General features: G+C 40.7%; 1 protein-coding gene across 19 annotated transcripts in view; it reads left to right on the top strand.

The window, feature by feature from the left end:
• LOC129172466 (neurexin-3b) overlaps positions 1-20,951 on the top strand; it is a 296,454-nt gene that overhangs the window by 260,904 nt on the left and 14,599 nt on the right. For 15 of the 19 annotated variants that reach the window (XR_008567019.1, XR_008567020.1, XR_008567022.1 and 12 more), the window contains 2 exons: positions 3,332-3,421; positions 5,641-5,951. Coding sequence is in view for 15 of the 19 variants with exons in the window: in XM_054762202.1 (XP_054618177.1) it covers positions 3,332-3,421; positions 5,641-5,951 (401 nt within the window). In the remaining 4 variants the exon portion in view is untranslated. The remainder of the gene's footprint in view (positions 1-3,331; positions 3,422-5,640; positions 5,952-20,951) is intronic. The other 4 variants (XR_008567021.1, XM_054762213.1, XM_054762214.1 and 1 more) reach the window with 1 other exon arrangement.

Here is a 20,951-nt window from a genome sequence, read left to right on the forward strand (position 1 = left end):
TTCAGACGCCGATGATATGCTGATTATGTTTACTGTCCATGCTGGTAATTTTACTACTTCATGTGTTTGATATCAATGGTGGACGCAGACTCATCTGTCAGCCATTCCTGTGATTGCAAACAATATGAGGCTGTGAAAGTGCCTTAATGGTCTGACTGGTCAGTCTGCTAACAGAGGGTTGTGACAGACCCACCTGTGGCCAGGTAGCTTGTGATGACTTTCATCTCTTACTACGCTGAGTGGGTCCACCACATTTAGCGTAGAATATCTCTCCTTTCTCTCCGTCTCGTCTGTTTACGCCAATCTTAGGCTTCTTAAAAGTCCTCCTCACCACTCCTAACATTTTGCCGCCTTAGGAGCTCTCTTACTGCCTCAGAGACTCTGTGAATAATTTTTATTTTAGCAAAAAAAAAAAGGAGTGGCGTCACTAAGACCTATTTTTATCCTTAGGATGCTTTGTGAATATGGGCTCTGGTTTTTCTCCAGAAATGCAGGTCAGACTCATAGTAAGTTTGGACCGTTGAGGTTCCACTGCAGTACTAACTTGCCATTTACGCATTCTTATCCACTTTGTCACCTTTTATTTGCAAGGTCATCCATTCCATAGTCACCAAATTGAATATCAAATTGGCAAATTGTGCTCATTAGTTGAACAATTAACGTGCGGTGCATTCCATCCAGGGGGAGCTGTGGCTTCATTAATCAAGTTGAACATTGTGAGGGTTATAGCGATATTGCAACATTAGGAATGCGTGGCAAGCCTTCACTGTGAGTAAAGTGCTCTGAGAGTGTGAAGATGTGTTGCAGCGCTGAACAACCACCCCCACAAGAAAGCTAGAAAAGAATGATGGGTCGATGAGGGGTGAATGAAAGTAACTTTGAAAACACCTTGCTTTTATAAGAGGCTGACCATTGAGTATAAATGTACGTTTGATTAAACATGTCGAACCAAAAAGGCAGACGGTTTGCAGGACCATGTAAAGGGGAGCTGCACGGGCCAAGGAAAACCCTTTTAAAGTTTGCTGAGGATGGTGCTGGTATTTTTAAGTCACGTTTGCATCGATAGAGTAATCCATTCACCACAATCACAACAGCTCTGCCCACACTTTTACCATCCACTATGAACTATGAACTATGAACTGCCTGATGGATACCAAAAAACAAGGTTTAAGGTTTGACCTTGGCGGAGGTATGTGCTGTACTGAGAGACATCCTAGTTACATTACTGTAGGTAGGGTCGATATATACAATATTCATAAACAACAAATATAATGGTAGCCTAAGACTTTTGTATAGCACTTTTTTAATGAAGGCAACTTTCATGAAGGCCTCTGTCACAATTTTAACAGTGATGCTTCTTTCTAATACAGTAGATCCCAGCTTTTCTCAGGGGGTTATGGTCACGGACCACCTGCAAATGGTCACAATTACTGTAGATTACATTCCGCTACAGAGCACCCCCCCCCCGTCTCTCTTCCATATGCTTCTTACACTTATTAAACACAAAGTTTCACATTTTTGTCTCACAGCAGCTTTGTGCGTTCAAGGTCCGCCGAACAAAGTACAGAATCTCTTTGCTGGACGAAAAAACATGATCAGTAAAGCATGAATGCTGAATCTGTAAATACAGTATTGATAAACAACAAATATAACGGTCTATAACAGTACTTTTATTGAAGACAACTTTTACAATTTTAACAGCAAGGCTTCTTCTAATACTTATTTGTCAGGGCAGAGTACATGACTTCATACAGTACTCATCACAGAGTGTGTTTGTGTGCTTGCCACAGTGCAACAACTCGACATATAATAGTCCTGCTATCAAAAAAATTGTTTTGAGAATCCACATGCCTCCATCTAATCCCAGAAGGGGGGAACGTGGTGTCTTCCTTCATCGTTGGTCTTACTTGGAAGCCTGGGGAAAAAAAAAAGTCTCCGAAATGCAAGGAATGTAACAGATTTGCTCAGGTAGATGAAGCTAACAGGTACAGTATAGATACAAACCAAACCAATCGGTTGGCCCTTGAGATGTAAAAACAGGTGGTGTCTAATGAGAGAATTAACGCATATCGATTACCGTTTGACCCGAATATAAGGCGACCCCTCTTTTTGAAGACCCATTTTTTGAACAAATATTTTGTAAGACAAATTTTTTTCTTTTTAATAGAAAGTTTTCAATATCAATTCAATCTGACTTGATTCATCATATTTTAGTAATCATAAGTCTTAGCTGCTCTACAATTGTGCTCAACTTTATTTTTGTATTTAGTAACACTGGTGGACTATTGGTTTGCAAGCATAAACCTCTACACCCCGATTAGAAGACGACCCCTCTTTTTCAAGGGGTCTTATATTTGGGTCAATACGGTACCTCCAGTCTGCAGAGGAAGACGATCAATACATGAATCTTGTTTTAACTGCTTGATGTTTTCATTCTTGGTCTTTCTTATAATAGACTGCTCAAAAAAAATAAAGGGAACACTAAAATCAGATCTTGAAAAATAAAATATTCCAGTTGAAAATTGTCCTTGATGACAACTTATGATGTGTCAATTGTGCGTATGACTCCGTGTGCCGTGTGTGTTTGCACGCCCTACAATCCGTTCCTTCTTGCGCAAAGGAGAAGATTGCGGTCCTTATATAACCCCCTCCAGTCTCCTTGATACAAAAAAGCAACTTCTGTGGACTGCAGACGTCAACTCATGCTACACTTACCATTAGTTCATGCTCAAAGACTAGATAGGACAACTCTAACCTGATGCGACAGGACAGCTCTCGTCTGAGGGGTTGGTGCAGGATCCAAGTATTTAATTTAAAGTAGAGGCATACATATAATAAATACTTTGGATGCTGCTGTACCATCCCCTCACACTAGAGCTGTCCTATCTAGTCTTTGAGCATGAACCGATGTAACCTGCTTGGATGAGAGGCAAACCATCTTCTAAGACAAACCTGAACAGTCCAGCTGCGATCGATTCAATGCCCTGAGAATGCCGAATTTTGATGATAATGTATTCCCTTTATTTTATTTGATTGAGCAGTCCACATGGTGAATTTGTTTTAGCCTGTTTTGTGCTCTTTATTTCCTAACAAATACTTGATTCTTGCAGGTTTTCATGAAGCTGTCACATGTTATTTGTTAATGTGCTGTTTGGAATGCTCTACATAAATATGGTGACTTCAAATAATACTAATAATCCAAAGTAACTTGTTAAAACAGCATAACTATGTTCTAAAACTGCATAAACCGATATAAAATGATCCTAAACCACTGTTATAAATGTGTTTTGTCTGTTGCCAACTCTTTGAAACTGTTTGTTAAACCTTTAAGGCAACAGCGACATTGAGCGCTATCAAATGGCAAATAAGAAAATCCCGTTCAAATATACCCGGCCAGTAGAAGATTGGCTTCAGGAGAAAGGTAAACCTCCATGCAACTTCAACCACAATGTGCATCTTTGATTTGCTCTCATTCCATCGGCTTGTTCCCTTACAACCTCTGAGAATGAATAACCATCCCTTAAAGCCCTTAAAAACATGTAAAATATTTACGTTTCTGCTACTTTCTTCATTTTTGATTTGACCCTTAGCTTCCCATCGCCTCGTTTGTCATTGTCATCATGTGCAAATTTAGTTAACCAGTTAAAGGGACTGGGAAGTATTAAAAATGAAGTATAAAATAATATTATAAAGGTTTTTTTTTTTCCAATTTGGTGCTAGGGTGAGATGAAGATGACATCAGCCTACCCCCCCCCCCCCCCCCCCCCCCCATAATAACATTTCTGATTCAACATAATATCACCATAAACCACATTTAAAGTTAATTGCACAAAATCATCATAACATCATTATAAAGTCCCTTTAACAAGTGCTAAAACACAAACATGTCTAAAAGGGAAAAAAAATCCCATTAAGTGCTGCATGCATGACTCCACGTGCTATTTCATTTTCGCCTCAGTGATATGAGCATCTTGCCCCCCCCCCACACACCCCCCTCCAACCCCCTCACCATTCCTTGCCCAGTGTATTATGGCGTGCACATAACAAGCTTGCAGCTTACAAATGAGCTTTGCAATTACGAGCCCTGTCTTGTGAAACTTTAGTGTGTTTCCCCCCCTCATAATGAATGCATGTGCGCTGTGCTTTGACAATATTTGGGCATAATCTTATAATGTGACATGCAGGGAGTATTCATTGCTCACATTTTATCACAACACGCCAAACGCCTGTCAAACGTATTTAATCATTTTACAGCTTGTGTCAATTTGTCCAGAGAACATAATGTGGTGCAATTTCCTGATACTCCTCTTGTGTGCGTGTGTGTGCGTGTGTGCGTGCGTGCGTGTGTGTGTTCCCTTCCATACAGTAGAGCTGTCAGTACATTAGGTACACCTGCAGATTCATTCAAAACAAAAGCGGCATCTAAACATAGTCAAACTTCGGTTTTTGTTAGTAATCCATTCCGAAAAGCGTGATGATAACCGAAATGTGTGAAAACAGAAGGAATTATTCCCATTAAAAAAAATAATGCAAATACAGTTCATTCGTTCCAGACACCCAGAAATTTTACATGCAAAAAATTGCAGAATGGATACAAAGGAAATGGCGGAAGACGGCGAGATTTTGTATGCCACCCCGCTCCCTCAGCGATTTACATACACTTGCAAAAAAATTAAATGGCATCGTTTTTAACCATTGTTTATTTCGAAGATAAAATGTCACCCAATTTACATGATTAGCAAATTCCAAAATCCAAAAAATCGGAAATACATATAAAGTATGTACAATAAAAATACCCTTGCCTCAAAATGAAAATGCTGTAAATAAATCGATAAATAAGTTAATGTCGGCCGTATGAAAACCGAGATGGTGTTCGAAAATTGTCGGCGAAAACAGAAATGGAATATTCTCATAGTTTGAACATAGAAAACCTGTTAACCTTCTAAATATGTTTTTTTTAACAATATTAGACCCCTCTAGACATGAAATAACACACCTATAGTCACCTTTACACGCTTATTACCCAATATAGTAGACATCATACGACATATAAGACAGAATACAGACTCACATGTTAGAATTGTACAGTACTTCCTGCGGTACATTAGTGTACATTAGTGACACCTAGTGACCAGTGTAGAATACTACATATCAACACAACATCTTTGAATGCGTATTCTGAATGCCTTATATTTGTTTAGTGCATTTAGACATTTTTATGCTTGAAAATGCTTCATTTAGGCAAAAACATATGTACAATTTGCGCACGTGTATATTGTTTAACTAATAATAGACCATGTTCAAGCACAAAACAGTGATGCTTAATTTATTCAGTATTTTTGAAAAACCGTGGTAGAGTGAAGCCGCAAAATTGTAAGCGTGAAATGGCGAGGGATTACTGTGTACCTTTTACGACATATAAAGTAAAAAAAAACAAAAATACAGTATTGGAATGCATAACATTGTGCAAGTGTACCTAATGAAATGCCCCGTGAGTGTATGCCTGCTATGTACAGTAAATAAACATTTGACCACTGAACGTTCTCCAATCTTGTAAAGTAAATGTAATAATAAAGTTAATGTAGGTTTCACATAGTTTTACAACATCTGTATCAGCGAGTCTCCTCCCTCCTGTACCAGGCCGCCAGCTGACTATCTTCAACACCCAAGCGACTATTTCCATCGGTGGAAATGACCGGAAGCGGCCTTACCAGGGCCAGCTCTCAGGCCTCTACTACAATGGCCTCAAGGTGCTCAACATGGCCGCTGAAGGCCACGTCAACATCAAGGTGAACGGCAGCGTGCGGCTGGTGGGGGACGTGCCGGCCAGTAGGGGTGCTGCACGCACCACCACCTCAGTGCCACCTGAGATGTCCACCACCTTTATCGAGACCACCACCACGCTGTCCACCACCACCACTCGCAAGCAGCGCTCGCCACCCACCATCCAGGTAAGGTTTAATTATGGACGTAACCGACGCTGCTCACATGCTACTAGCATTCATGCGCATTATGAAGGTCATTTATTTGCCAAACTGTCTTTTTATGCGGCTTCTGCATGTATGTTGCATGCACTGTAGCAACTCCACAGCTGAAATGAACGTGTCTGTCATCGCGTCCCCTTGTCTGTCTACTCTTTTTGGATATCAGAAGGCAGCTTTCTGTCTGAGTTTTGTGATGTTTGCATTATGAGCGTGTCAGAAAAGTGTCTCCTTCAGTGGGTTGCTGTGTGATCACGGGTGGGAAAATTGTTATTCAGCTGCCCTATTTTCTCTTGTTCTGACTTCTTGACAGTTAATATGTTGTTCTATCTTTATTTTTTTGCGCCAGACCGGAGTAAGAGTGTGAACACACCCTTATTGACTGCTTAAAATGCTATGGTGTAGCCACATACGCTAGGCGGTGAAAATAAAGCTCAGCACCTGAATTTAACTGAGTTCCATTGGATAATCACCACATTATCTTGAACTCATTCAATCCCAGCCATGTTTCAAAAGACAACCCCTTCAGTGCCGGCCCTTTTAGACGATTTTGACTGATCTTTCAAGGCACACAGAATATTGTGTTCTATGGAACATGTTCTGTTAAACGTGGAACCTACCTTTTTCTGTTCTTCAGCAGTCAGCAGGTACTGTAAGTTTCAGGGAAATATCAGTTCCCGACTAGAAAAGGGAGGGTGTTTTACATCAAAATAACAATTTATGTACAAATATAACACCATTAACTATTTACAATTTTCACAGTGGAACTGAAATATGTGTGTGCACGCGTGCGCGCCTGCGTGTGTGCGTGGGCATGCGTTAAAATTTCCCTACAATGCGCAACCTTCTGCACGCTACACTCCTCCACGCGCTCTCACTTCCTGTCACGGGTGATTTTTCCACCGACGTGATCCCTGCCGAGCTCTTACCAAATGCACTTCCGTGATTTTTTTAGCTTCAAATTGCTCTGAAGTGAAATGCATTAGTGGAGAGTTGCGTCATCACCTCTTTTTGCCTCTGGTGTAAAAAAAACGTAAAAGATGAATACATATGTTGTTGGGATCGGTCGTTCGAGATTATAAAAAGGTATAAATACCTCTGTCTTTGTGGTGTAGGCGCACGCACGCGCATCTGCGACTGCAGCACAAAATGTACGTGTAGGTCAGTCACCGCGTGTTCTGTTAAATAAGGTTTAAAAACATGAAATAATGTTTAAAATTTAGGCCACACACTTGACACACACTGGACTCGGAGTTTTTGAAAATCGCCACTTTGGCTGGAGTTTTGCGTCGTCATCCAATTATACAAATTAGATGATGACGTTATCGACCACATTATGTAAACCAGGGATGTTCAAAGTGCGGCCCCGGGGCCAGTTGCAGCCGACGGCTGTTTTTTATTGACCCGCGGCACATTCTAAAAATATCATTTAACAAGAAAACTAAAACAAAAGAAAAAATTGAAAAGTCAGCAGTAATTTTACAAGAATAAATGTAAAACATTAAGAAAAAAAACAAGAAAAGGTCATAATTGTACGAGAATAATATTATGAGCAAAGTAACATCATTTTCGTAGCATTATGTGGAAATCTGAAAGCAAAAAGGCATTTTTTTAAAAAAAGTTGTAAAATGTGAAACAAAACAAAATAAAGTTATAATTTTTGGAGATTGTGGAAAAAGTTATATCATGGGTCGGGGTCACCCTAAAGTCAAAATATGGGGATAAGGTCATAATATTACGAATCAAAAAGAATCAAATCAAAAAGAAAGTTGCAAACTTGGAAAATTTAATTTTAAAAAAACAGCAGCAAAGCTGTCATTTTACGGGATAAAGTGAAAATATTAGAATATAAGAAAAAAGCAATTTTATGAGAAGAAACTCGTAATATTACGAGGAAAGTTAATGTCATTTTAGTGCCATAGAGTTGAAATATGAAAGAAAAATAAATATTTTTGAACAAGTAATAATATGGGAAACAAAGCAAAATAAATTTGTACTTATTATGTACTTGTAGTTATAATGTTATGGGAGTAAAGTCCAAATATTATGGGAACAAAGTCATAATACAAAAAGAAAATTTACAAAGATTATTTAAGAAGAAATTTGAAATATTTGGAAAATGAAAAAAAAACTGCAAGGAAGGGAAAAAAAATATACACTTTCACTTACGTCACAAAGTTGAGATGCATTTATTTTGAAATATATATATAACATTTGAGCATATCTACATGTGTTGGTTTGCAAAATATCAAAGTGACCCTTGCATCCTTCATTTTTCAGTATGTGGCCTCACTGGAAATAATTTGGACACCCCTGATGTGAAGCTTTAGTTGTAGTTTTGATGTGCTGCGAGTGTCTTGTATGCGTCATTGATCCATTGATAGAAATCAGAATCAATCCCTGCATTTTCCAGCCTCTACTGCTGTAATGCTCTGGAAAACAACTGAATTGTGTCACTTGTCAGCCTGTCAATAGTTCATAATCAAGCAATACTTGATCAATGCTGAAGATGTGGCTGTGGGCCGCACACAAACACAATGTGTGTGTGCGTGTGTGTCGGTTTGTGTTTTGTTTCTGTTTCTGTCTCTCAGCTGAGGGTGATCAAATCCCTCGTCCCCTTAGGGCGGCCGCAATGAGAGAAAGGTGGCGAGCGTGCCAATCTCACGCTTAATTAATGATCGCTCCAGGGGGACTGTGGAGACAGATGCCTTTCTTCTCTTTTCTGTTGCTTGTTCATTGTTTGTTTCGTGGCTTATCTGAGGGTCAAGTATGGTCACTTGTTCAGCTCAAGTCCTCTTGATACTCTTCTAGCGGCTCTTTGTGGTGACATTTTACAATAACACTTATTATTATATTAGTTCTTCACATAGATTAATAGGTGATAGACTGAACGTCATGATCATACATTGTCACATATGCTTGTTGTTCCTACACATTATATTAATAATAGATAATAGATCGCTTGAATTACTAATGAGCCTTTGATTGGTTGATGATGAGTTTTTTGGTGTCCTGTTTCATTGCCTGTTTACTTTCGCTTTCAAAGCAGTTGCCTTTCGCTTACGAATGAGAAACAATGTGACGACGGACAAAATAATTAATATTATCAATCAATCAATCAATCAAAATTTATCTATATAGCGCTTTACAATAGCCCACGGGCTCCCAAAGTGCTTCACAATAAGACAAAACATAAGAACACAGCATAAAACATAAACACAAAGTAAACACAGAATAAAAACTCTATAAGAAAATGCTTCAGTGCTGCAGAGTGCTAAAAGCCTTTAAAAGTACATAAAATGGGAGTCAACAAGAACTAAAAATGCATAAAATACAAGACCGCCCTAGTCGGTGTTGAACGCCTGTCTAAAAAAATGAGTTTTCAATTTCGATTTAAAAAGGCCGACTTCAGTAGTGGTGCGAATGTCAGTGGGCAGTTTGTTCCACAGTCTGGGAGCAGCGACGGAGAAACAGCGTTCGCCCCACTGTTTGTATTTTGCCCGTGGGACTTCTAACTGAAGCTGTCCCGAGGAACGGAGGGCCCTGCCGTGATTGCGGATAGTTAAAAGCTCCGACAAGTACGACGGAGCAAGGCCGTTAATGGCATTAAAAACGAATACTAAAATTTTAAAATCGATTCTAAAACGAACTGGAAGCCAGTGGAGTGATGACAGAACCGGGGTGATGTGCTCACGTCTGGGCGTGTTCGTTAAAAACTGGGCAGCAGCGTTCTGGACCAACTGCAGACGCGAAATTGAGGTCTGGCTCAGGCCAACGTAAAGTGCGTTGCAGTAGTCCAGTCTTGTGCTGATGAAAGCATGGATCGCTTTCTCAAGATCCTGCTGACCTAAAAAAGGCTTCACTTTAGCCAGAAGACGGAGCTGAAAGAAGCTCGTCCTAATGACAGAGCTAATCTGTTTGTCGAATTTAAGTCCACTATCGAATATGACCCCAAGATTTTTGACATTAGGTTTAAAAAAGGGGGCCATTTATTGATCCTAAATCTGATTTTCACTATTTAAAGACTCGTAGGTAGTTTGAAGTTCGCACTTTTTAGTTCGAGTCAAAAAGGCTGCGCCATCATGCAACGCTACCTATTTTGCGACGCCTACATTTCCTGTGTCCGCGACGTCAAAGACTCCTAAGAGTGAAAGGGATAGTTCGGATTCTACATCAAGTTGGTCCCGTGAGTCCGGTTCTGGTCGGAGGTCCGTGACGAGGAACATGGTTCCACTCAGTTGCTCGGGCCATTTAAGTAAAGAGTTTCTCAAAACAAGATGCGTTCAAAAGATACATTTGCATCACAAAAATGCTTCCTCAAAAAAAATCTGAGCACAAATGGTGATATTCGTCTCCCCGCCGTATCCCTGCGCAGTCGCCTGTGCATTCTTGTGTATGTGACAAAGACGCTCGCATCTTCCGCTGTGGAACACCCACGTAAACAAGATGGCCGCCGTGCTCCGTCGCGGAAGAAGATGCGGGCGTCTTCATCAGGTGACAGATATGGAATTGTGTTCTCAGAGGTTGTGTGATGACAGTAATTTGTTGCTCAGTGTTTGAGCACCAGCAGCTCGCTGCTGGGGTTTTAAACCACGGGGGCGTTTCGAATGGATGTCCCCTAAGTCCCGCACAGCTGGAATGAACCATAGGAAATGCTTGTTTGTGTGTGTGTGTGTGTGTGTGTGTGTGTGTGTGTGAACCTGCTGACTAGTCAGCCGACACTCGCACAGCAGGGCTCTGGCCCAACGAGGGACAAGCAAAAACACACACACACACACACACAAGCAGTGTGTTCCTGAAAGCTGCTCCTGCTCCGGGTGGTGGCAGGCTCACCTCATGCTGAGAGTTTTCTGACTGTTTAAAGCCTTCTACACGTGCCCAATTAAAATGCAAACCCTGTGTCGAAGCAACAAAGTGTTCATGGCTTATACGCCATGAACACACACGCAGTGTTGACTTTACACTGCGTGAGGGGATGAGAGCAGCTGAGTGTAACAGATCACTTCAGTCGCGGATGTCCCCTAATTATGCTGCATGTTTTTGGAAATAATTGGGGATTAAGAAACACCCCACACATTATTCTTGGCATTTACATCTCAAATCCAGGTTCTTCTTTAAGAACAGATGACATCTAACCCTCACACTCACATGGATTATAGAAGCGGAGCACTTATTAAATCCCATGTAAGCCATTTGAAAAAGTTCACAGTTTGCTGGAAGATCCGATATTCTCTTTGGTCTTTAGCTGACTTTCTTTTTTTTTGTTGTTTTTTTTTCATTACCATTGGAAAAAGAAACATTGGTGAAAAAAACAAATCCAAAACCATTCATGTGATGGACTCACTGTGAAAGCAATATCAGATCATTGTGACATCCTCGTCCTTCAATGCTGATTAGGTCATGACCTTTCTTCTCTTAAATGGCATCCTGCTGCATGTGAATTACGGGCGGCCACACAGCTGTGGGTGGTCAGTGTGCTGCGTATGATACAATTCTACTTTGTTTTCCCTGCTTGCTTCTGCCGTGTATTCTGGTGGCATACCGAGGATATAATTAGCTTTTTAACGCTATTATATGCTCCTCCATTGTTTTGCCGCATCTTCGGTTTTTTAATCCTGTTTCAGCATTTCCCTCTTATTCCAACCTCAAACATATGGCAATGTTTCAGACTAATCTATTGCGGTTGCGTGCGAATATTAAAATTCATATAATCGTGTTTAATACGCACATGGAAGGAACTCTTCCGTGCTTTTCTGAGCTCGGCATGTAAGCCGAAAGATTCATACATACAGTATTTACGTCACAAAGGTAGAAAATCTGTCCAAGGAAGCTCGTTTATAGCATAATATGAGTGATGAAAAGGTTGGGGCGGCGTGCAAGCATGGGGAGGCACTCATAGCGGAGGTCCTGAGACGAAGGCTCAGATTGATAGAATAATTAAAATAATTCCTCACTTGGTTAGTGATCACATTTCAACTTTCATCTGCTAAAAAGACACTAAATGGAATGCTTAATTTGGTTTGTGCTCATTAGGAGCTGAACCCAAGTGGGACCCCTGGCTGCGTTAGAGAGATGTGAAGCTGCCAGCATCCGCCATTACGTAACGCCCACATTGATTTGGTATTACAGCCTTGAAGTCATAATAGCCGTCGAATGTGAGAAATACTGCAGTGGAATGCATAGGGAGCTTAGAAAGGATCCCACAAGGAGAAAATGCAAGGTCGGAATGAAGCTATTTGTTTCAGACTTCACACGCTGACTTTATTGAAAGGACACAATCACAAACACGAGAGAATGTACATAAGAACACAATCCCATCACAGCCTTGTTGGCTACCCTGTGCCAGTGGGATTTACAAGTATGCAGTCAGTACACGTGGTCATGTGCTGCATCCTTAACCATACCCTTCCATTTTCCCCGGGAAGCTGCCCTGTTTTGCACTTTTTCCCAACGCACTCACTTTTTAAGAGTTTCCCAGATTTTAACGTTCATGGAGTAAAAAAAAAAATCCTCTCTGGAGCAGCACAGCTTCCAGTCTGCACCAGCAAGGACAGAATGAAAAACATGTTAACAAAAATCAAAACAAATTACACTTACACCACCCAGAAGGGGATTGTACCCTCATTAAAATCTTTGATGGATTCCTGTGGTACATCTGTTCCTTCCGTCTGGTAAGTACCATTGAACAACTCCAACGACCAGCCACATGTGCAACAAAAATGCGTCAAGCAGCTCAATTGTGTGCCACAAAATGGGCAAAACATGACGCCAAGATCCAAATGTTCCTGTCTGACTCGTGTGGTAGATTGTGCCGTTGTAATTTGTTTTATTTTTTGGTATGTTTTGCACTTCTCGGCCAACAACATTAACCGGAAAAGGAATGTACCAACTCCTCGGAGCCGATTGGTCCAAACGCTATCATTTCCGAAAACTCTGGGATTTGGTACATTCCTCTTCTGGGTGGTGTAACGGGTTTTGCACTTCTCGGCAAGCGTATATATTCCCTCATTTCTCCAGGAAATATCCCTTATTTTATACTGCAAATACTACACCAGCATCCATCCCATTCCTCTGTTGGGGGGTGGGAGGACTGTGCTTGTGGAAGATCAGAATTTCACTTATTTTTTTCCTAATTTTCCCTTATTTTTGGGGGGTGAAAATGTAATTTATTCCAGGAAATGTCTGAGAAATGTACTTTTGGAATGAAGATCTTTCCATGTTTTCTCAAATGCTTTCATTCTAATGCAAAATATCTTCGACAGAGTTGAAGTGTTTAGGCATTTTTATCTGTCTATTTAAGTGCCTGTTTATTTGTATTTGGATACACTTCTGTGTGTGTGTGTGTGTGTGTGTGTGTGTGTGTGTGTGTGTGTGGGAGAGAGAGAATAAGTCTGTTTGTCACAAGGCTTCCCTGATGACCTTGTACACTGCGGCAGGGGGGTGATTAAGGATCAGGGCTGAAGACCATTTCCTTTTGCAGGGGAAGACGAATGACCCTGTTTGAAAGTGGCTGCCTTTGGCCCCGGGGCAATTAGAGTTTTCTGTGTGCCAGCAACCTTCGCTGTGCTGCGTGTACGATGGCTGGTCCTTGAGAAAAAGCGAAATTTTCTGCACAGAACCAATTCTGCTGAAACCAGTTCGTCATCCAGCACTTACCTCCTTTCTTTCCATTTCTTCTTAAAGCCATAAAGGCAATTAAGGCGTATCAATATTTGATGGGGAAGATCATTAAACACACGGCCTCGGCTCTCTTCTAATTGTGTTGTCATTTGCCAACAAGATGGAAGTGTGGAGTATTGGCTTGACAGCTGATCTTTCTTGCCGATGGCTTCCATTTTACAAATGATGGAAACCAGTTATTATCAGGAAAGTAAACAACTAATATCATTTGGTTGATACTGAGGGTTTTATGCTGCCGATTCCGATAGCGATCATCCATGAGTGAGATCGTCCAAAACCGATACCGATCACATGGATTAACTGGATATGTATTTATTATTAGGACTACTGGCCAGGGCCGCCATTATACAACTCCAAGGGCCCCTGGCAAATAGGTCATTATTAAAAAAAAAAAATACACTTTTCGGTGGATATTTTTTTTTGCCTTTATTTTTGTGAAACAATTTTTGTACTATTTGAAACAAACCTGAATTGAATTTGATGCATTTTTTTTTTTAGTAAGACAAACACATGGGAAATAAATTGTTCAATCGTGTATTTTATAGTCCAAGATAAGAAAATTAGCAATAAAATAATACAAATAAATATCTTTATTAAATAGATATCTGCCCTGCTTAACTAGAGAATCAGTTGAGTGTCCAGGTTGCTGGGGTCTCCAGCTTTCATCACGATTAGCGCTGTCAACTATTTGTGTTTTATTTGTGACTGGCAACATTTAAATTGTACACTACTTTACTTAGCAAGCAGATCTCCACTCAAACAGTGTGGCCATCGTCTTTATGCTATTTTGTGCTCGTTTGTCATCATATAAAGTCTGGATTAAAAAGTTAGAATAAAAAAAAAAAAACGACAAAAAGCTGGAGCAAATATTCTTCAGTTAATACGAAGACACAGACAGGTTGTCGACATAAGCGTGACCGACACGTGCATCGAGACTCACATTTTAAATAAGTGTTATTACGCCTTTGGATTGAGTCTGTTAGCATTTTCAGTCTAATAGCTTCTCATAGTTCACATCAAAGCAGCTGATATCATTCAACAATTCAATTCAATATGGCAATAAAGATAACTCCATAATTCCTCCATAGTTGTGTACATAACCCGAGTAGTACGTCACTTAATTTAGCTACGTAGCATTCATTAAAAATATTAAAAAGGTTTTCCAGTTATTCATGAAATAACAGTTTAACAGGCGGAAAAGTACAAAACCCGCATTTCCATAGTGGAGTTCAGGACGGAACAATTGGCTTTTTTTTAGGCCACCAAAATGGGCACCCCCCCCCCCCTGAGTAAGAGAGCCAATATTTAGCATCTCTGATTTTAAAAATAAAATAAAGTGGAAATAATCTTGCATGGTGTTTGGGTTTGCTTGTTAGCAGGATACTTCTGGTTCACGGAGAATGACGAAGATGTTGGGATTAGGCAGATGGTTCATTGTAACTCAAATAGTGTAAAATGAAAATAAATGAGTTTCCACATATTTATTCAGAACCTCATCAAAATGTAATTGGATCTTGCACAGCGCATGTCCCCCACTTCACAAGGTTTCATAGAAATAATTGTGTTGCATTTAGAGAGGACAACTTTTAAGTGATTTTGTTTTATCTTCCGGTCTGTGGTGCCGTTTGTACCACAGGCAGCCTTTACCCCTTTTCTTATCTGGCACAGTGAGGAGCATGGACAGAAGTTATGGCAGTGTGACAGATAAGGATAGGGCACAGTGCCATTGATTCCCCTTGTAATACAAGCGTGTGCCTCGTCGGTCTGCCAAAGCTCAGATTGGACACGATAACGAGCACGAGAGACAGTCGTGGACAAAAAGGCGAAACATCACCCATGAAGATGACTATCTTGCCTACAAGTAGCATATCCACAGAGTACAGGACCGGGAACTAGCAAAATAGTTAGAAAGTGGAGATTAAAGTCTTACTTCTGAGTTCATCCTGAGAAATATTCTGCTTCATGTATTTCTACGCCGCATATAAAAACTATAAAGGTCCAAGGTGACCAAGGAGCACCTCAGGGAATAAGAAGTTGCTTTGAATTCTGTCTTTGATTTGCCCTTGCCTCGGCGTCGTCACTTTGATCTCTCAATGTGTAACCATATTGCATTTCCATGACAACTGATTGCCAGGATGAAGCGCTGGAGGAAAATGTATTTGTTTGGTTCGTCTTTTTTTTTTCCTTTATCAGCGCGAAAAACACTGTTAGCCATCAGGCATTCTGCCTTTGTAAATAAACCAAATTGGGTATGATAGACGGAGTAATGGGGTTCCATAATGTGTTTTTTTTTTCTCAAAAGGCATTGTTTCTCTGTGTTTGCATCACCCTTGAGGGCAGAAATGTGTTTGAAGGTCATTTATTGTGATTGTGGTGTGTTCGGGAGCAGCTTCCCTCATGTAATGAATGACTCAGTGGAATATATACTGTGTGCTTGTGTTCCTTCTTCACCTCCCCAGACAGCACTGTCATGCTCACACTTCATCTCATGTTAGTAAGCCTCCAGTCATTGCTGCCTTTTAGCCTTTACATGGCTTTTATTGACCCTGGGGGAGGCCACAGACCGTGTTTGAGTACATTGTTGTTCACTCCAAATGATGAGCATGAACGATTGCACTGATGTGGCTGATCAGATCTATGGCCCATGCACACACTTTCCCAACAGAAAGTTGCCCAGCATACCTTGCGGCATATTATTGTCTTGCATGTAAACAGTGATCTCTTGTTCATCACCGTTAATTGGTTCCAGACCCGATCGTGACAAGTGAATTTCTACGAAGTAGTAGTCTTTATTTATAAATCAAATATTTTCATAGATAGAGCATGGAAAACCTGTTTACGAGCTTCCAAATACAGTTTTTAACATTATTTGACAAGAAATAAAACCCCTCTAGTCACTTTTCCACTCGTATTACCCAATATAGGAGCAATAATAAGAGAAAATAAGACTTAATATACACTCACACATGTTAGCATTGGGAGAGTTTATTTATTATCCCTATCCCTGTTTTTTTATCCTGTTCTGTACAGTACTTCCTGTGGTGGCTATTGCCTCATCAATGTAACATCGCTGACCAGTACATAATACTACATATCATTACGTCTTTGAATGCGTCTTATGAATGCCTTATATTTATAATTTAGTGAATTTAGCCATTTTTATGCTTGAAAATGCTTATTTAGGGAAAAAAAAAACAAATGCATAAAATGTGCTTACATATCATATGTTTTGACTAATAATAGGCCGTAGTCAACCACGAATGTTTTTGAAGCAGTTAGAGCAGTGCTTCTCAACTGGTTTGGCTGCGGGACCCACAATCACCCCTCAATGACAAGCTGCCACCCAAATTGCAGAATTTTCCAAAGAGACCGTTTGGAAAAAAACATGCTCTGCAGCGGCGCGATGCTATCCTCGCTATTGCACGCTATTCTCTAGCAGATATCTACAGCTGTGTGTTGGACGAACGGCACAAGCTCGACGAAGTAGGACGTGAATAGCATTGACAAGGACACAAGGTGCATTCATGGACATCTGGTCGTTGCATTATTTTTTTTTGCCCATGACTCACTGAAAACAGCTCTGCGACCCGCTTTTGGGTGCATGTTCTAGTGAGCGTAAGAGCTTTGAGTTACGACTCATCTTCTTCAGACGCTGTCTGTCTTTATCGATCCCTCGTGTGATCTGGTTGATGTGCAGACGCAGTCAGAAGTAAAAGCTGTTTTAATGAGGCCTGGTTATTGATTTTGTTGTGGCGTTTGTTTGTGCGTTAAGACTCTTAAGTGACGTCATCTCAATAATCAGGTGTGGTGTTTATAGACACCCGCCTCGCCTTGCACACTCTTGCATTCAATCTCAGTCAACCAATCATCACACTGCTGCTCGCGCGACTGACACACCAGTACAATTAAAGTATTGAATTCTAAGTATTGAGACATATTACCCTAAATAAAGAGCGTTCTAAACTTTTTGGGGCAATTTCTGTTCATTCATGCAACATTTGTGAAACCTGAGACAGGGTCACCATCTTTTTTTTAGCTCAAAAGATGTTTGATGAGCTTGAAGTCAAGGTTTTTCACAATTTCTTCCATAGCGAAGCCATCCAAGCATGCTTTGTGCACTGGGTCAAAGCCTTCCCCAAACGGTTTATGTAAATCCTACCAACCAGAATAAAAATGACAACCAAAGCTTTTGAGGAGAATGATAATTACACCAAAAAATAAATGTTTTGCTACCAGAGTATATCCAACTTTATGTTATGGAGATTTTGAGAATTGGATTTCTCCAGCTGTGAAATCGGTTTCTGCAGTCCTGCTGGCCAACCAGATGATCATTATGCTACACCACTGTAGCCTCTCTTCTCTGCTCACACGCGTTGCCATGGCATTTTGCGCCCTACCAGCTCCCTATTTTTTTGTCGGCTGCCTCATGTCTGTCCAATGGCTGACGGAGAAAACATTGAGCTTCGGGTGTCACTTCACTGGCTTTGCATCAAGTAAAAATGCAGCCATCACGAGAAAGCACTTCAATCAGAAACGCCGAAGTAGGGATGCATTCGTTGTTTGCAAAGATTGAGTGGGCTACACATCTTGTGGGTCTGCAAATGTCAAACATCCCACTTCCAACGCCCCCTTCTTAGTTCCGAGAAAGCAATCAGCCACTTGGACGAGAGAGCCTCTCACTCCGAGTGCGTAGATGATGAACCGTCAACTGGAGAGTGAAGTCCTTCTGCCTTCTTCAGTGCAACTTTTACAATAAAGGAGCCCAGACCGACTGTTCTCCTCCTAAACCGCAAGTTTAAGTTTTCCACAGGCGATGTTTTACGTAACATTTGACCATAGTTTATCAAATATATGCAAGTGTAGAGAAAAGGTTGAATCAATGCAACTTAGACTCTTCTTGTTTGAAGACGTCCAAACGGCCCTTTTCGTCCAAACTCTTCTTCAATTCTAACACTGTGGAGGGTCCCTGGTGGGTGTGTCCCGGTCACAATAGCATTGTACCTGGCTGGTGAACGACTGTCTCACATAAGAGGTTGTTTGCCTGCCTGGTGGCAAAGCAACTCGCTAGTGGCCACTCTTCCCAATCTTCGGGGGAGAGTAGTACAGACATCGGGAAGGCCTTTTGGAAGGTGAAACATTTTCAACAAACGAGTCCAGTTCATCCTTTGCAGATTGCAAAAGTATCTACACAGACCTGCTGACTTGTCGTCACTTATACTGAAAGCATGTTTAGTATCTTTACGCATAAGAGTCCCAAAGAAAATGAAATAAACACTGAGAAGGTCTGACGGGCAACAAAAATCAGAGGTCTTTCCCTTTTTCAGTTTTGGTCTAATTCTATATCTTTCATGCTAAACCTAACACTCCACTTCAGTAGGCAGGCCTATTGTTTTTGGAATATTGGGAGAGTAGGTGCTCTTCTGACTTTTGTTTTTATTGGTGAAGGCTCCTCGGAGCAGACGTCTCAGCAGGTGGCCCACAGACTGCCAAAGCGATTGCCGTCTTTCTTCTCAATCTCCTACACAAAATTATTTGGTTAAAGAAATTGCACAAAATCCTTGAAATTGCCACAAATGCGCCAGGACTGAAAGCACAAATTGGGGCCATGTTGACTTCCGTGAACACACTGCTTCTTGAAAGACTTACTGCAGATGAATGTGCGTTCGGGGGCATGTGCCGTGCGACGTGTGAAGTTGTGTTTTGGGCAAAAAAGTCACATTTTTTTTGGAAAAGTGAACTACATCAAAGATTGGATTTGAACAAAAAACTAATGTAATCGGGCATCATACTTTGCAGCGTGAACGTAGCCAAAACAAGAATGTACCAGTTTGTTGCATTCTGGTCATTTCTACATTTACAAAATGGGAATGATTTAAATTAAATACATAACTGTCCAAATAATTGTATGCTTTTCTTTTCCTTCCTTTTTTCAATCCAAAACATGAAGAAAAGTCATTTATGTAGTCTTTAGTCTAATCAAATTGTTTGGAGACTCACGATTTCCATTTTTGATTTCCAGTGTTTATTGTACAGTTACCATCCTAATCCTTAACCCTGACCTTCTTTAGCTTACTGCAAATGGAACTATTGCAAATGAAATGATTTGGATGAAAAAAAAACTGCTATTAGTTGTATTCTATTGATATGATACTCATAATATATATGAGTACTACGGTAAAGTGGTAGTATTTCAGGGTTTCAACAGTACAGCCTTGAGACGAATGGAGGAATGACTTTAAGGTATGACTGTGCTGTTATTTTAATTTCATTGAAATGCTTCTTCAGACATCCACATACTATATGGATGGTTTATGATTAGATTAGATTAGATGGAACTTTATTGTGCCCTCAGGGAAATGAAGGTTCCAATAGCAGCAACTAGTATGCATGTATGTATTATATGTAGTATACAGTCGTGGCACACAGAGTAAACGGGTATAAATAAGATAGAAAACCATAGTGAGACTATGATGCGGTAATGCTTGCGTCAAAGGTTGTAGAAATACATCACGGGAATTTGCTGAAAAGGAGTGAAGTGGCTATTTCCTGTCCCTCTGTGTCCCTGCCTTCCGTATCTGCTGTCATCATCATCATAACAAGCAATAACCAAGACATTTACACCCATAATGTGCCTTCAATAAATAATGTTATGTTTACCAGGGGGCTGTATTTTACATCCATTTCATTTAAAGCTGCCACTTTGCGCTTCCTTCCTAGCCTTGTGCCGACGTAATTGGCTGCAATGTGTACACAAACACAAAGTTAAGGCACGTTCGGAACGTTATTTGTTGGCGATATGCTCACAGCAGAGGCGGCCTGGGCCCTATTGAATGCGGTAGCCGAGGTATGATGGGGGCGCCTTTCATTAGTCTGTCAAAGCCAATGATATTTAGAGCCCCCCGCATGCAGCCACCAGAAAACTCAATCAATGCTTTGATTTCATAACCCTGCAAGGTGACAGCACCTGTTTTATTGCCCTGCTGATTCCTTCTAATAAACAGCGGCTGCTCGGCACAGCTTGAAAATACAGTCCTCCCCCTTCTTGTCTTCCTTGGTTTGCCCCAAAAGAAGAAGAAAGGGAGGGGGGCTTAACAGAAACGTCTTGATCTGTGAAAGCTTGCCCAGGCTATTGATTGCACGAGGCGAAGAAGTGGTGAGGGGGTAAATAATGACTGGTGGAGGGTGAAGGAAAACAATTATCCGGCGTGGTGGAAAGCCTATAAAGTGCAGAATGATAAACACTGTGAAATATGATGGAGTTGAAGTGATATGTAAAGCCAAAGGACAGGT

Source organism: Dunckerocampus dactyliophorus, chromosome 19, assembly GCF_027744805.1.
Source record: "Dunckerocampus dactyliophorus isolate RoL2022-P2 chromosome 19, RoL_Ddac_1.1, whole genome shotgun sequence".
Taxonomy (NCBI): domain Eukaryota; kingdom Metazoa; phylum Chordata; class Actinopteri; order Syngnathiformes; family Syngnathidae; genus Dunckerocampus; species Dunckerocampus dactyliophorus.